Source organism: Amblyraja radiata, chromosome 14 (genome assembly GCF_010909765.2).
Source record: "Amblyraja radiata isolate CabotCenter1 chromosome 14, sAmbRad1.1.pri, whole genome shotgun sequence".
Classification (NCBI taxonomy): Eukaryota; Metazoa; Chordata; class Chondrichthyes; order Rajiformes; family Rajidae; genus Amblyraja; species Amblyraja radiata.
This window is the reverse complement of record NC_045969.1, coordinates 56,418,919-56,434,359: the sequence shown is the minus strand read 5'-3', so window position 1 is coordinate 56,434,359 and position 15,441 is coordinate 56,418,919. Positions and strand designations below refer to the sequence as shown.

Genomic DNA, 15,441 nt, shown 5'->3' with positions numbered 1-15,441 from the left:
TGTTTGCAAGCTACTCAATTGAATCATACTGTACATGAGTACAGGCAAGCCACACATCAAGTACAAGATGTAGAGAAAAGAGAAAAATACCAGAGTGTATCTGCATTGTAGCATTACCGTTCCAGAGAAAAAGACCAATGTCCACAATGAAGGAGGTTGGAAGATCAGGACTCAACCCTAGCTTATGGGAGGACCGTTCAATAGTCTGATAACAGCGGGGAAGAAGCTATTCTTGAGCCCGGTGGTTGTGTTAGCTTATAAAATCTCAACAATTATGCTGGCAGATAGAATGATTGTAACGAGAAAGCAGAATAAGTTAAGCATTAGAAAAAAACTAATTACAATAGGCTTTGCAAAATGGTGACCTTACAAAGCAGAGAAGAATGAACCATAGAGATTCCTTTGATAATTTATCTTTGTACTAAGCAATGTCAATCTATACTTTTTAGCATGTGGTTTAAGTTGTTCTCTTGGCATCCAGATATCACAAATTCTGTATTCTTCTTTAATGCAGAAAAAGGTACCTGATTATCAAGCGATGTTCAGTAATTTACAGCATTTCCCAAGCTTTGTTCTGCAACTCGACCGCACCAACCCAGTCCCAAAGTTTATGGATCAACGCTGGAGAGGATTTGAAGAGAAAAGACAAGAAACCATCAAGCAACTGGCAAAGTAATAGCTACTTTCTTTTGAAATTAACTAAATGGGCAAATTAAGAAATCCTTTCAATTAGTAAATCATAAACCGCTTGAAAACCTTCACTTACTACAAAATGTTTCAACATAGTATTTCAGAATTCTATCTCTGCTCATTAAAATTCGGGGTGGCACAATGGCTCCTGCCTCACAGCGCCAGAGACCCGGGTTTGAACCTGACCTCGGGTGTTATCTGCGTGGAGTTTGTATATTCTCCCTGTGACCATGTGAGTTTACTCCAGGTGCTTTGTGTTCCTCCCACATCCCAACGATGTGCGGCTTTGTAGGTTCATTGGCCCTCTGTAAATTGTCCCTAGTGTGGATGAGCAAGTGGGATAACATAGAATTAGTGTAAACTTGTGATCGATGGTTGGCATAGACTTGGTGGGCCGAAGGGCCTGTTTCCATGCTATATCTTTCAAATGATCAATTGTAAACCATTCTGATTTTTATCTTATTTAGATTAACATCAGCAAATAATCATTGAATAATTTGCTTCACAGATTTCATCTCTTTAGCCAAGAGTTTTGATCATTTTGCCAAAACTTTTGATTTGTCCTGGATGGAGCTGCTTTACAGATGTCCTGATGTCCGGGACCTAGCTTTGCCTGGAGCTCCTGTAAAGATGCTGTGAGAAATGATGTTAAAGCTGTTACCAATACGAACAGCAATTCATCAGGAATATTCTAAAGACCTGACACAAATGAACATTTTAACAAGGCTTACTAATGAAGTACATCATCCCTCATCTCTCTTTAGAGAATGTATTTTGCATGGATTGTTTTTTATGTTTTTTGCAACCAGCTGCTACTGAGAAATTAAAACTATAATAAAAGTATACATTTTTTTCCCCAGCTATAACTCGTCCTTAAAAATGCAGATGCAAGCTCCGCCAGATGCGGAAGTGAGTGGCAGAGGCCGGTACAAGTACTTCACAAGGTAGGATAATGAAAGAAAATAGTTTTTTGGTTGCCAGTACAATTGGGAAAACCTGGCATGAACTTGCTGTGAAAAAATATATATTTTTAAAATTTGTATTATTGATAATTTGAATTTAAATTACATGAGAGGAGTTTCTGTGATTGAGTTTCAATTACTGAATAATTCAGTTTTTATTTTTTAGTTCCTTCCACCCCCTCAGTTTGTTTCTCATTTATGCATATGTTATAAAACAAAGCAATTTTATTTTAATTGAATGAATGATATTTTATTGTCACATGTACCTAGGGTACAAAGTACCGAACGGTCCTATCTACTGCCTGCCGCTGCATGTGGCAGCAGCCCCCCCCCCCGCCTCCCCCCTCCCATGCTGGGTCCCCCTTTGTTCTAGGCAGCCCTCCGCTGGGCCCCCCCCATTGCTCCTGCTGGTCCGCCTCACTCTTGGTCCCTCCTCACTCCCGGTTCCAAAGACGCTGGTGGATCGGGGCAGATTCAGAGTCTGCGAGGGACTTAAGGGCCCCTGCCGAGTTTGCCCTTGACTCGTACTCGCAGCATGGTCGTCACGAGGTCATAGGAGGTCGTAGGTAGGTCGTAGCAGGCCGTGATGCTAGTCGTAGGTACTCATGACATCAAGTAAGTCGGGGCGTTTTTTCTAGCCTGATGAAAAATGTTCACGAGTAAAAAAGGTCATGAATTAGGTGGTGAAAGTGGGACAGGCCCTTTACCTGGCGGGTCCTCTGACGTTGGTCCGCAGCGGGTGAGTCCTCCATTGTGTGACTACAGCAGACGAGTCGGGCATGCTTGCCGATGCTGTCCCGGCCAGCTGCCTGCTGGGTGCCAGTTTGTTTTTTGGCGCAATTTGGTCTCTCCAAGTTATATAACTAGATGCACAGTTTACTGTGATGGACTGGATAAAATTGTAGTCATCATAAGCTGACTGGCGTTATTATTTGTGGCCACGCACTCTTATTTAATTTAGATTAGTTTCTTGTCACGTGTACCGAGGTACAGTCAAAAGCTTTTGATGCATGCTAACCAGTCAGTGGAAATACAATACGTGATTACAATTGAGCCATCCACAGTGTACAGATACAGGATAAAAGGGAATAATTTCTTTATTTGTTTTTTTCTCACAGACCTATTATTCCCTTCGTGCAACAGCTGCCTGTGAATGTAATGATGGAGATGTCCAAGTAAGTTCATTGTAACCTTTCCCTGCAGACCGGTCATTTTACTGCTGTAACTTTCACGACTTTTTCTCCTTGAGGGAGTTTTAAAACTGTGTGGAATTGTACCGAGAGATGTACCGGTATTCACCAAGGAGAAGGATATTGAATTATGTGAGGTAAGGGAAACAAGTAGAGTAGCTATGGAAACTATGAGATTCAAAGAAGAGGAAGTACTGACACTTTTGAAAAATATAAAAGTGGATAAGTCTCCAGGTCCGGACAGGATATTCCCTAGGACATTGAGGGAAGTTAGTGTAGAAATAGCAGGGGCTATGACAGAAATATTTCAAATGTCATTAGAAATGGGAATAGTGCCGGAGGATTGGGGTACTGCGCATGTTGTTCCATTGTTTAAAAAGGGGTCTAAGAGTAAACATAGCAATTATAGAACTGTTAGTTTGACGTCAGTGGTGGGCAAATTAATGGAACGGATACTTAGAGATAATATATATAAGCATCTGGATAAACAGGGTCTGGTTAGGAACAGTCAACATGGATTTGTGCCTGGAAGGTCATGTTTGACTAATCTTCTTGAATTTTTTGAAGAGGTTACTCGGGAAATTGATGAGGGTAAAGCAGTGGATGTTGTATATATGGACTTCAGTAAGGCCTTTGACAAGGTTCCTCATGGAAGGTTGGTTAAGAAGGTTCAATTGTTGGGTATTAATGGTGGAGTAGCAAGATGGATTCAACAGTGGCTGAATGGGAGACACCAGAGAGTAATGGTGGATGGCTGTTTGTCAGGTTGGAGGCCAGTGCACAGTTCCCTGAAGGTGGAATCTCATGTAGATAGGGTGGTAAAGAAAGCTTTTGGTGTGCTGGCCTTTATAAATCAGAGCATTGAGTATTGAAGTTGTGATGTAATGTTAAAACTGTACAAGGCATTGGTGAGGCCAATTCTGGAGTATGGTGTACAATTTTGGTCGCCTAATTATAGGAAGGATGTCAACAAAATAGAGAGAGTACAGAGGAGATTTACTAGAATGTTGCCTGGGTTTCAGCAACTAAGTTACAGAGAAAGGTTGAACAAGTTAGGTCTTTATTCTTTGGAGCGCAGAAGGTTAAGGGGGTACTTGATAGAGGTCTTTAAAATGATGAGAGGGATAGACAGAGTTGACGTGGATAAGCTTTTCCCACTGAGAGTAGGGAAGATTCAAACAAGAGGACATGATGAGAATTAAGGGACAGACGTTTAGGGGTAACATGAGGGGGAACTTCTTTACTCAGAGAGTGGTGGCTGTGTGGAATGAGCTTCCAGGAGGTGGTGGAGGCAGGTTCGATTTTATCATTTAAAAATAAATTGGATAGTTATATGGACGGGAAAGGAATGGAGGGTTATGGTCTGCGTGCAGGTAGATGGGACTAGGGGAGAATACGTGTTCGGCACGGACTAGAAGGGCCGAGATGGCCTGTTTCCGTGCTGTAATTGTTATATGGTTATATGTGCATCGATGTCCCGTGTGCCGTACATCATTTAATCTTTGTCAAGTTTTCTTCAATTGTCTTTTATGGGCCTTTAGTCTTTTATGCCTCATTAACACTAAAATTCTGGAGGTAATTTTATTTCTATCCTAAAATGTATTCTCTGCTGATTCTTTTCAGGGATGACACGGTGGCAGATTTTGAGGATTTTGATTTTGAGTCTCCACCCAGGCGGAGTGTGGGGGTGCAGACCGACTACAGGGACAGTGAGACACAGACTGAGCCGTACTCTCCAGAATATGTTATGCGCCCAGGCTCAGCCCCTGAGCTCCTCACCCTCGCTACTTTAAAATTTGGTGAGCCCTTCAGTAATGTGGAAGAATAATTAGTCAAGAAGTAATTTAATAACTGTTAAAGTCATGTAATACTAATGATTAATCATTTATGGAGTACTCCATGCTATGCTTTCACTTGTGATTGAATTAAAATTAATTAAAATAATGACCCTTTAGTTTTCCTCTTGATGAAATATCCACTCAAGTGCCCAGGTTATAACAAGCCAATAAAGTAACCTTAGAAAGCTAAGGACAACTCTTATTACAACCATTAACAACACCCGTGGTTGATTGAATGTCTAAGGTGTGAGGATCAAGAAGGCCTCTAGTTTATATGTCTATTAACGCTGTATTGGCTATTAGTATATTTATAGAGAACTATGTTTACATATCTGTTCTGCTGCTGCAAGTAAGTATTTTACTGTTCCGTTTTGGGACATCATATCCTTATTATAATGATAAAACTCTGATCTTGGATGTGTGTGTGTATTTATTTGTTTGTGTGTGATCACATCTTCTCGAAGAAACGACACGCTAACGGTGACATTTTTACATGTTCCGATAGAGATTTATGCCGTGATGTCAAAAATCGCCTTATCTTAAAATTTCATGCATTATTTCTCGAGTTATTAAACAAAATGTTCGAGAATCTGAAATAACTTTGAAACTAAAACCGAGCGGCTTTGGCTGATGACATCAAAATGTCTCTGCGTGCTGCCGTCTTTGATATGCGTACTGCGAGTGACGTCCCCCCGCGAGCTGCCTGCCCCGCTCCCCTCCTCCTCTCTCCCCTTCTTCCTCTCCCCCATCCTCCTCTCTCCCCCTCCCCTCTCTCCCCCCTCCTCTCTCCCCCCTCCTCTCTCTCCCCCCTCCTCTCTCTCCCCCCTCCTCTCTCTCCCCCCTCCTCTCTCTCCCCCCTCCTCTCTCTCCCCCCTCCTCTCTCTCCCCCCTCCTCTCTCTCCCCCCACCTCTCTCTCCCCCCCCTCTCTCCCTCCTACTCTCTCCCCCTCCTCCCCTCTCTCTCCCCCTCCTCTCTCCCCCCTCCTCTCTCTCCCCCCTCCTCTCTCTCCCCCCCTCCTCTCTCCCCCCCCTCTCCCCTCTCCCCCTCTCCTCTCTCTCCCCCTCTCTCCTCTCTCTCCCTCTTTCTCTCGCTCTCTCTCCCCTCTCTTTCCCTCTCTTGCCTCTCCTCCTCTCTCTCCCCCTCTCTCCTCTCTCTCCCTTCCCTTTCTCCCCCTCTCCTCTCTCTCCCCTCTCTCCCCCTCCTCCCTAAAGTTCTCCTCCCCTCTTCTCTCTCCTCTCTCTCCCCCCTCTCCCCCTCGCCCCTCTCGTCCCCTCGTCACATCTCATCGCCCCTCTCATCCCCCTCGTCCCGCTCTCCGCCTCTCACCCCTCTCCCCCCTTCCTCCCCCCTACTCCCCGCCCTCTCCTCCCTCTCCCCTCTCCCCCTCTCCCCTTCCTCTCGTTCTCCTCCCTCCCCCTCCCTTCCCCCTCTCCCCCTCCCCCCTCGTCCCCCCCGTCTCCTCCCTCTCCCCCTCTCCCCCCTCCCCCCCTCTCCCCGGCCTCGTCCCCCCTCTCCCTCTTCTCCCCCTCTCTTCTCCCTTCTCCCTCTCCGATCCCCCTCATCGCCCCTCTGCCTCTCTCCCCCTCCCCCCCCTCGTCAGCCCCCGCCTCCCTCCTCTCCCCCTCCCCCTCATCCCCCTCTCCCCCTCCCCCCCTCGCCCCCACGCTCTCCCCCTCGCTCCCTCTCTCCCCCTACTCCCCCTCTCCCCCTCTCCCCCTCCCCCCCTCCTCCCCCCTCTCCCTCTCTCCCCCTCTCCCCTCTCTCCCCCCCTTTGACAAAAAAACCCGCTGTCTTCTTGCTCGCGCTGCAATTGACGTCACCACGCCCCCCCCCCCCCCCCCCCCCCCCCCGTACTCGAGCCCTGCCTGGAGCTAGCTTCCCGTGGGGGCTACGGGTAGGGGACGGGTGCGTTGGGGGCAGCCTGCAGCCGGGAGCCGCCAGCCAGGAGCGAGGGAGTATTGTGTTCGGGAACCAGACCTCCCTTGTGATGACGCGCCCCCCCCCTCCCTCTCTGCCCCCCACGCCTCCCATGGGGGTTACAGGTAGGGGACGGCTGCGTTGGGGGAGCAGACCCAATGGGTCTGTACTTGGTCTAATAAGACAATAAAACACCCTTGACGATTGGCAAGTATTGGCTGGGGAGGAATGGGTGCGAGCATACTTCAAATCTCCTTTAAAAACAAATGGAAAAAACAGCTATAATGCCCAGTTGTGAATAGCAGCACAAGAGACTGTAGGTGTGGTGAATGCTTTTGCAAATCCCTCAGTGAAAGTATGCTGGTCATGGTGTGAAGGCAGAATCAAACTTGACTAGCTAGCAGCAGACACCCAATACACGTGTAAATTTCCAAGGTGTCATTGCCTTCTGGAAACCTGGGAGGAAAATAAATGATAAAATGAACGTGGTGAAAGTAAATATTTGACACGTGCTTGGAACTGAGGATTCCCATTCCTTGAATGCATAGGGTCATAAAATATCCTTGCACGTCGCATTTAGAAGTACAAGTCAAGTCAAGTCACTTTTATTTCTATAGCACATTTAAAAAACAACTCTCGTTGGCCAAAGTGCTTTACATTGGTGGAGGTACTAACATTATACAACATTGGTTCAAAGATTAAGTTACAGGGCAACCAAGTTTATATTTGCTGGATTGAAATCACCGATTAAAACAATTTCTCTACCTTCCTGCCACATCTTCTGAAGTATCGCTTTGCGTTCTTTCTTTTGCTCCTTTTGTCTCTGTCTTTTTATTTTTTATTTTTTTCCAAGCTCAAAGGCTGAAGAAGGGTCCCGACCCAAAACTTTACATAGTCATGTTCTTCACAGCTTCTGCCTGACCCACTGAGTTGTTTCAGCACTTTGTATCTTTATTCAAAGGACATCTGAGTGGCTTTACCCTTGCCCCAGCCTTTCCCACTCTAGCTCTCAGACACTCATTGCAATGTGCCCATGATCACTGTAAGTTTCACAGCTACAGGTGTGTGACCAGAGAGAGGGGTTCCACCCAGTTTCCAGGTCCAGCACCCGAGGTACATGGCCCCTTGTATATTGCTGTGATGACTCCTCTTAGCACTGATCCCACAAGTGCTCTTGATCCTGAGGGAAATGTTACTATGTAAGGGTATTTCTGATGGAAAAAATTGGATGCAATTTTCAAATGATATCTATTTTTCTCAAATAAAACAAAAGCTAACTTACAGGATGTGACATATTGAGCAGTTGTTTTTTGTCAACACATTTTGATTGAATTGAAAGCTACAGCATCAAAGAGGCTCTTCGGCCCACCGAGTCCATGCAGACCATCCATCACCCTAGTTCTATGTTGTCCCACTTTCTCATTCACTCCCGACACACTAGGGGCAATTTACAAAGGCCAATTAATCTTCATGTTTTTGAGATGTGGGAGGAAACCAGAGCACCCGGAGGAAACCCACGCGGTCACAGGGGGAACGTGCAAACTCCACACAGACAGCACCACGTGTTGGGTTCAAACCCGGGTCTCTGGGCACTGTGAGGCAGTGGCTCTACCATTGTGCCTATTAAAGAGGCTCCCGAAGAACAAAATAATCTGCCTTATAACAATCCTTAATACATTTTTGTTTGTGAAAGTGAATTCTAGTCATGTTCTCAGTTTCTCGTCTGTTTCCTTCTCCCACATGACCATAGGCCAAGGTTTGCCAGCGGGCTTGGCAGAGGTGGAGATGATTCAACGGGCACGGGAAAAGCGGGCATGGGAAGCTTCTCTCCCTCCGCTCGGCGATCGCTGGCAACTGGAGAAGAGGAAGAAGATGATGGAGGAGATGGAGAGAAACGAGTGGGCATACCGGGAGGAAGAAATTGAAAAGTACGCATTAAATCTCCACGCCAAAACCAAGCACTCCGCCAGAAAACCATTTATTAACATTAAATACCCATTTTATCTCAGGCTTGTGTAAGAAAACTATTCAGATGAAGCAGAATGCAATAGAAAAGTACGAATGACTTAATTAGGATCCAATAATAACCATAACCAACGGCCACAAATATTAAACTCTACCTTCCCCTGTAACAGGAGCTAACGAGGTTTATTTTAACTAGGTGTAATGAAGAACCTTAATGGGACAATAAAATAAGCAATGCTAATGCCACCTTGAGTCATCCATTCAGCACAATGTTTGTGCCGACATTGATGTCAAGTTAAACTAATCTTCTCTAACATTAGAGGGCAAAGCTATGAGGTGAGAGGGAGAAAGTTTAATGGAGATGTGCGGGGCAATTTAAAAACAATATTTTTATTAGAAGCAAACACATATAAACATTTCATGTATATCAGTTGTACATTATTAATATTATCAATTGTGGATTGATTCTACTTCTAGTTTTTTTTATATAGATAGGAAGTAAGAAATAAAGAGGAAAAAAACCCCACAAATGTCAAGATAAAAAAAAAATGGAATGATTTACTAATAATACATCATTGGAGATGTGCGGGGCAAGTTTTTTATGCAGAGTGGTGGGGGCCTGGGGTGGTGGTGGAAACAGATATGATAGTGGCGTTTAACAGGCGTTTAACTGGCCACATGGAAGTATGGGGAATAGAGGGATATGGCTCATGTACAAGCAAATGGGATCAGTTTAACTTGGCATCATGTTTGGCACAGACATTGTGGGCCGATGGGCCTGTTCCTGTGCTGTATCTAATCCTGTGTATGTTCTATACTCCTCTGCCTGCACGTGATCCATATCTACAATCCCTGCCACTCCATGTGTGCCTATCTAAAAGCCTCTCAAATGTCATGATTGTACCTGCCTCCACCACCACTCCTGGTAGTGTGTTCCAATAGACAATAGGTGCAGGAGTAGGCCATTCGGCCCTTCGAGCCAGAACCGCCATTCAATGTGATCATGGCTGATCATCCCAATCAGTACCCAATTCCTGCCTTCTCCCCATATCCCCTGACTCCGCTATCTTTAAGAGCCCTATCTAGCTCTCGAAAGTACCCAGAGAACCGGCCTCCACCGCCCTCAGAAGCAGAGAATTCCACAGACTCACAGCTCTCTGTGAGAAAAAGTGTTTCCTCATCTCTGTTCTAAATGGCTTACTCCTTATTCTTAAACTGTGGCCCCTGGTTCTGGACTCCCCCAACATCGGGAACATGTTTCCTGCCTCTAGAGTGTCCAAACCCTTAACAATCTTATATGTTTCAATAAGATCACCTCTCATCCTTCTGATGCTCAGCCGCTCCATTCTCTCAGCATATGACAGTACCGCCATCCCGGGAATTAACCTTGTAAACCTACGCTGAACTCCCTCAATAGCAAGAATGTCCTTCCTCAAATTAGGGGACCAAAACTTCACACAATACTCCAGGTGTGGTCTCACTAGGCTGTGTACAACTGCAGAAGGACCTCTTTGCTCCTATACTCGACTCCTCGTGTCATAAAGGCCAACATGCCATTCGCTTTCTTCACTGCCCAGGCACCAACCACTCTGCGTTTAAAAAAAATGCTTGCCCTGCACATCTCCTTTAAACCTTGCTCCTCTCACCTTATATATAGAAAGGGTTGTATGGAAAATATATAGAAAGAGTTGTGCTTTTATACACAGAAGCTTATTGCCATTTGGAATGTATTGTCCAAAAGGATCGTGGAATCAGATTTCAAAGGGGAATTGGAAATTTATTAGAAGGGAAAAAAAAGTAGCATGTTTGTTAAATTCCCTGCTCCTGTACATTCTATTCAATATATTGCAGCAAATTCTTTGAGACTGAAAACCTAGCCTTGCAATTTGATTTCTTGAACTTTATCTTAAGGCTTCAGGAAATCCGACTGGATGTGCTGAAGAGCTTGTTAAGTCAACGTGAAGCCAAGCAACAGGAAATGAATGTGAAACGGATTGACATTCAGTGGTCCAAATATCAGCAGAAGAAGGCAGTGACAATAAAGAAGATCAGACTGGAACACATCAAAGGTTTTGTTTGTCCAAGGTTTACCATTACACGGGGAATGATAATAGAAATAGATATTTGTCAGAATTGAATTGGAAAATCAGTGTTCATACTGTTGGGTTGTAAGCCACCCAATCGGAATATGTGCTGCTGTTCCTCCAGTAACGTCCTTGGCTTTACCATAAGAAATGTTGAGTCCATGTGTCGGTTCATTTATCTTTCAAAAATAAGCGATTGCACCAACAATCAAATTTTGAATCGCGTGCAAGCTTGCGTTCTGACAGTTAATTGATGTTTTATAATTTGTTTTAAGAAATAAGAAAATTAACAGCTAAGCGAAGAAATGTGGAAGGGAGGCTTGAACAGCGTAGCCTCATCAAGGACTATGCAGATTGTGGTTCACAGGTTTATGCACCTATTTCACGAATTGGCCAGTTCCCAGACCAGAACTCGGAGCGGTTTGTTGTGAAGAGCCATTTACTATCCACGTACGATGGTAAGTCAGTGCTAAAATCAAGTACACGTTTACTCAGCGGGACAGGCAGCATCTCTGGAGAGAAGGCATGGGTGACGTTTCTTCAGACTCTCTCGACCCACCCATTCCTTCTCTCCAGAAATGCTGCCTGTCCCGCTGAGTTACTCCAGCATTTTGTGTCTCTCTTCGGTGTAAACCAGCATCTGCAGTTCCTTCCGACACGTACAAGTTTACATTTGTTTCAGATTCCATCTCATCTGACCGTCAGAAGGGATAAGCTTGGGACAATCAGTTTACAAAAATATTCATATAAAATCTCAGGTTCAAATTTACATCAAATTAGCTTCATTGTTAGCCTTTAAGTTTGAAATAGGAAAGACTGAACAGAATGAGGCAGCTGATGCTGGATATTCGTATACATGTGGATATGAAAATGGTTAGACTTTAGAGACACAGCACGCAAACAGGCCCTTCGGCCCACCGTGCCTGCGCCAACCAACGATACACTTACACTATCCTACGCACTAGGGACAATTTAAAATTTTACCGAAGCCAATGAACCTACAAGCCTGTACATCTTTGGAGTGAGCACCTGGAGAAATCCCATGTGGTCACAGGGAGGACATGCAAACTCTACACCAGAGTCTCTTGACAGTTCCCAGAATGGATTTTCTGCTGCGGGTCTTCAATTCTGTGTTTCTGAAGTTGCCTAAGTGTTCCAATTTGCACCAATGTTTTATGAAATTACTTAATACAGACCTGCTACAAAGGCAAGTACAATAATATATTTTTTACGTTGAGGATGAGAAGCTAAGGTGATAGGCTGACATAGTTAGCGTTGGTCAAAATACAAGGTGCTGGAGAACTCAGCCGGTCAGACGGCATCTGTGGAGGGAATAGGCAGGTGGCGTTTTGGGTCGGGACCCTTCTTCAGACTGATGATCGTTGAGGGTTGTAAAATAATTGAAGCTGTAATGAATTTGACACATGGCGATAATTTCCCATAACACCTTAGGTGGGATACGATGGAGGGAAGGTGATAAAAAAGTAGACACAAAAAGAATGGGAAACCAATATCAGAGACTTTATAAAGGTTACAACTGACAGAATGCCCAATGTTATCATACGATGGGTGAAGGACTAATACAGCATCTAAGGTGTCCGAACAATTGCAGTGGCATTAGGACCCGGCTCGAATGTCCAAATAATGTTAAGTCTCACTTTTGACTTTGAACCCGTGGCATTTTTCACGCACCAAAAAAAGTATGCTAGTTGGTTATAGCGGCAGTTTAAAAAAAATGATTAGGAAAACAAATTCTGGAACCAACGGATGGTCTGTGAGAAGGAGAAGCAAGCATGAGACGTTGTGGCTTTGTGATGATGATGGGAGTGAGTAACAGATCAGGTCCTGTGGACTTCAAGCTGATAGTGGATCAGGAGGCTGGGAACTGTGGGAATCAGCAGGGGAGCCGCTCCATTTTCCTTCTCTTGTATCTCACTATTTCTGGGCCTTCAGGATCAAAGTGGAGCAAACCATTAGCATTATATATTTGGTTTCACAGCCTGTGCTCCACACCTTCAAAATGGATTCCACTGACCTCAAACTCGCTCCTATCTGTAACTCTTTACCTGCGTCCAGCATTGCCTGGGGAATATGTGTGCAGGGTGTGTGGCGAGGAGTTTTCGATTCTCAAACCACTGGCACATGCCTGGTGTGAATATTAAATAGTTGTACATCTCCAGTAGCTGATGTTCTAACTGTTAAAGACAATTAATAAAGAGGAGAGCAACGAAAAGGTGGCAAATCATTTTCTAGGCATTCACAATCTGGTGATAATCTGTGTATGCCTGCAGTGTTAATATGACAGATTCCAAAGACCTATTAACTCAATGGTGAAGCTGAAGGATTCCACATGTTCTCCAACCCCAAATAATGAAAGGTATGAAAAAAGATTAAAAAAACACGTATAATAAACACTCTTTTAAGCTAAAACGAGAGGGATATTTCTTGCTTACAAATGTGTTCAAGCTACCTCAGGCATGTGCTGCACCTTTTAAACTTGTATTAGGTTTGCTAGATTTGGAGGACGCATTGCCTGACTTTGTTACTCAACCACGTATACGGATTCAGAGACCCATACTTACAACAAAGGACGGCTTCTTGAAGTATGCTGCTCGAAAGGAATTGGAATTGGCTAAACTTCACAAGGTAACTTTAGTGCTAGCCTTGTGGGCTTGTTCACTTGAACCTGTAATGGTAGTCAGGATCGAACCCCTGTCTCTGGCACCATAAGGCAGCAACTCTACTGCTACGCTATCGTGCTGCCCTAAATTACCCAATTTCATTCTTTGGTAGATTAATTTACCCCTTTTCCTGTAGACTGATCAAACTAGCGTTAGCAATAAGTAGAATGCCACAATCATAGTCTCGGCAGTATTTCCTCTCCGTACTCAACATAATTTTGCATCTCTTTGATCGCCCCAGGCAGCTGCCCTTCAACTCGCCCTTGATAAAGATCGTTCCACCTTTGTTCCCTATTCTTATACAAAATAAAGACACTGGAGTAACTTGGCGGGTCATGCAACATCTCTGGAAAACATGGATAGGTGATGTTTTGGGTCAGGGTGGCAGTCTAAAAACTTCACCTAACCATGTTCTCCAGAGATGCTGCCTGACTTGCTGAGTTAGTCCAGCATTTGAGTTTTTCTTTTGTAAACCACCATCTGCTGTTCCTTGTATCTACATTTCTCTTTCTATTGTTTACTTTCCACTGTCTTCCCTCGCACTTACCCACCACATTTTCTCTACTAAACTGGCACATTATTTTGAAATATTATTGGTATTACTTAGCCTAGCTTAAAAACAATATATATTTTGCCCTATTAGAGAAATACAGTGTGATCACTAGTGTAATAGTCGTACAGTGTGGAAACAGGCCCTTCCGTCCAACCTGACCACACCGACATACATGTCCCATCTACATTAGTCCCACCTGCCTGCGTTTGGTCCATATCCCTCCAAACCTGTCCTATCCATGTACCTGTCAAACTGTTTCTTAAACATTGCGGTAGAGCATGCCTTAACTACCTCCTCTGGCAGCTTGTTCCATACACCCACCCCCCTTTGTGTCAAAAAGTTGCCCTTAAAGATTCCTATTAAATCTTTTCCCCTTCACCTTAAACCTATGTACTCCTCCAACAATAACTCAATTATTTAAAAATCATGGGCAGTAAACTAACAGCAACTCTTTGTAAACCTCAGGCAATACAAGATGCAAAATGCAAAGGAGAAAAGGTGGAAAAGCCTCTGCGCTTTTTGTTCAAGATTCTAAAACCTCCTCCTCGTCCTCCAACACCAACCGTTGAACCACCGCCTGAGGTAAGGACTAACATACAACAGCTACCTTTATAAAGCCAAAGCAATCTTTTTTAGTCATTTGTTTTCCAAGACTGTTCGTCCTTAAGATAAAGAAACAAGCATGCTAATTTTCAGCGTTTGACAAAAATGACCACAGTTGATCTATTATGCCTGGAGATATTGTTGTGACAAAGCAGGAAGACTTGAATAGTAAAACATAAAGTGCTGGAGGAACTCAGCAGGTCACACAGCATCTGTGGAAAGAATAGACAGTAAATGTTTCAGATTGGGACTCTCACTGCGTTCCCTCTGTAATTCCTGCTGTTCTCCCCCTACTCCATCAGTGTGTAGAAAGGACCCGACCCGAAACGTATACCCAAATGCCATACCTTCCCTCCACAGATGCTGCCTGACCCGCTGAGATCCTCCAGCACTTTGTGTTTTGCTCAACATTCCAGCATCTGCAGTGTCCCGACTCTTGAATAGTTCTACTTAACATAATGTGGCATGGCATTTACTGAACTAGTCAATTATGTTCAAAAATGATAGGAGCAGAATCAGGCCATTCAGCCCATCAATTCTACTCCGCCATTCAATCATGGCTGATCTATCTTTCCTCTCGACCCTATTCTCCTGCCTTCTCCCCATAATCCCTGACACCCGTACTGATCAAGAATTTATCTATCTCTGCCTTTAAAATATCCATTGATGGTCTCCACAGCCTTCCGCGGCAATGAATTCCACAGTTTCACCACTCACTGACTAAAGAAATTCCTCCTCATCTCCTTCCTAAAGGAATGTCCGTTTATTCTGAGGATATGACGTCTAGTCCTAGACTCTCCCACTAGTGGAAACTTCCTCTCCACATCCACTCTATCCACGCCTTTCACTATTCGGTAAGTTTCAATGCAGTACCCCTCAACCGTCTAAACTCCAGCTAGTACAGGCCCAGTGTCATCAAATGCTCATCGCATATTAACCCAATCATTCCTGGGATCA

At 44.4% G+C, this 15,441-nt stretch overlaps 1 protein-coding gene across 1 annotated transcript in view; it reads left to right on the top strand.

Moving 5' to 3' along the window:
* cfap91 (cilia and flagella associated protein 91) overlaps positions 1 to 15,441 on the top strand; it is an 81,354-nt gene that overhangs the window by 13,426 nt on the left and 52,487 nt on the right. Inside the window, exons 3-11 of the mRNA XM_033033415.1 lie at positions 515 to 672; positions 1,551 to 1,634; positions 2,771 to 2,827; positions 4,466 to 4,641; positions 8,349 to 8,526; positions 10,475 to 10,632; positions 10,923 to 11,105; positions 13,154 to 13,293; positions 14,347 to 14,463. Coding sequence (XP_032889306.1) covers positions 515 to 672; positions 1,551 to 1,634; positions 2,771 to 2,827; positions 4,466 to 4,641; positions 8,349 to 8,526; positions 10,475 to 10,632; positions 10,923 to 11,105; positions 13,154 to 13,293; positions 14,347 to 14,463 — 1,251 coding nt within the window. The remainder of the gene's footprint in view (positions 1 to 514; positions 673 to 1,550; positions 1,635 to 2,770; positions 2,828 to 4,465; positions 4,642 to 8,348; positions 8,527 to 10,474; positions 10,633 to 10,922; positions 11,106 to 13,153; positions 13,294 to 14,346; positions 14,464 to 15,441) is intronic.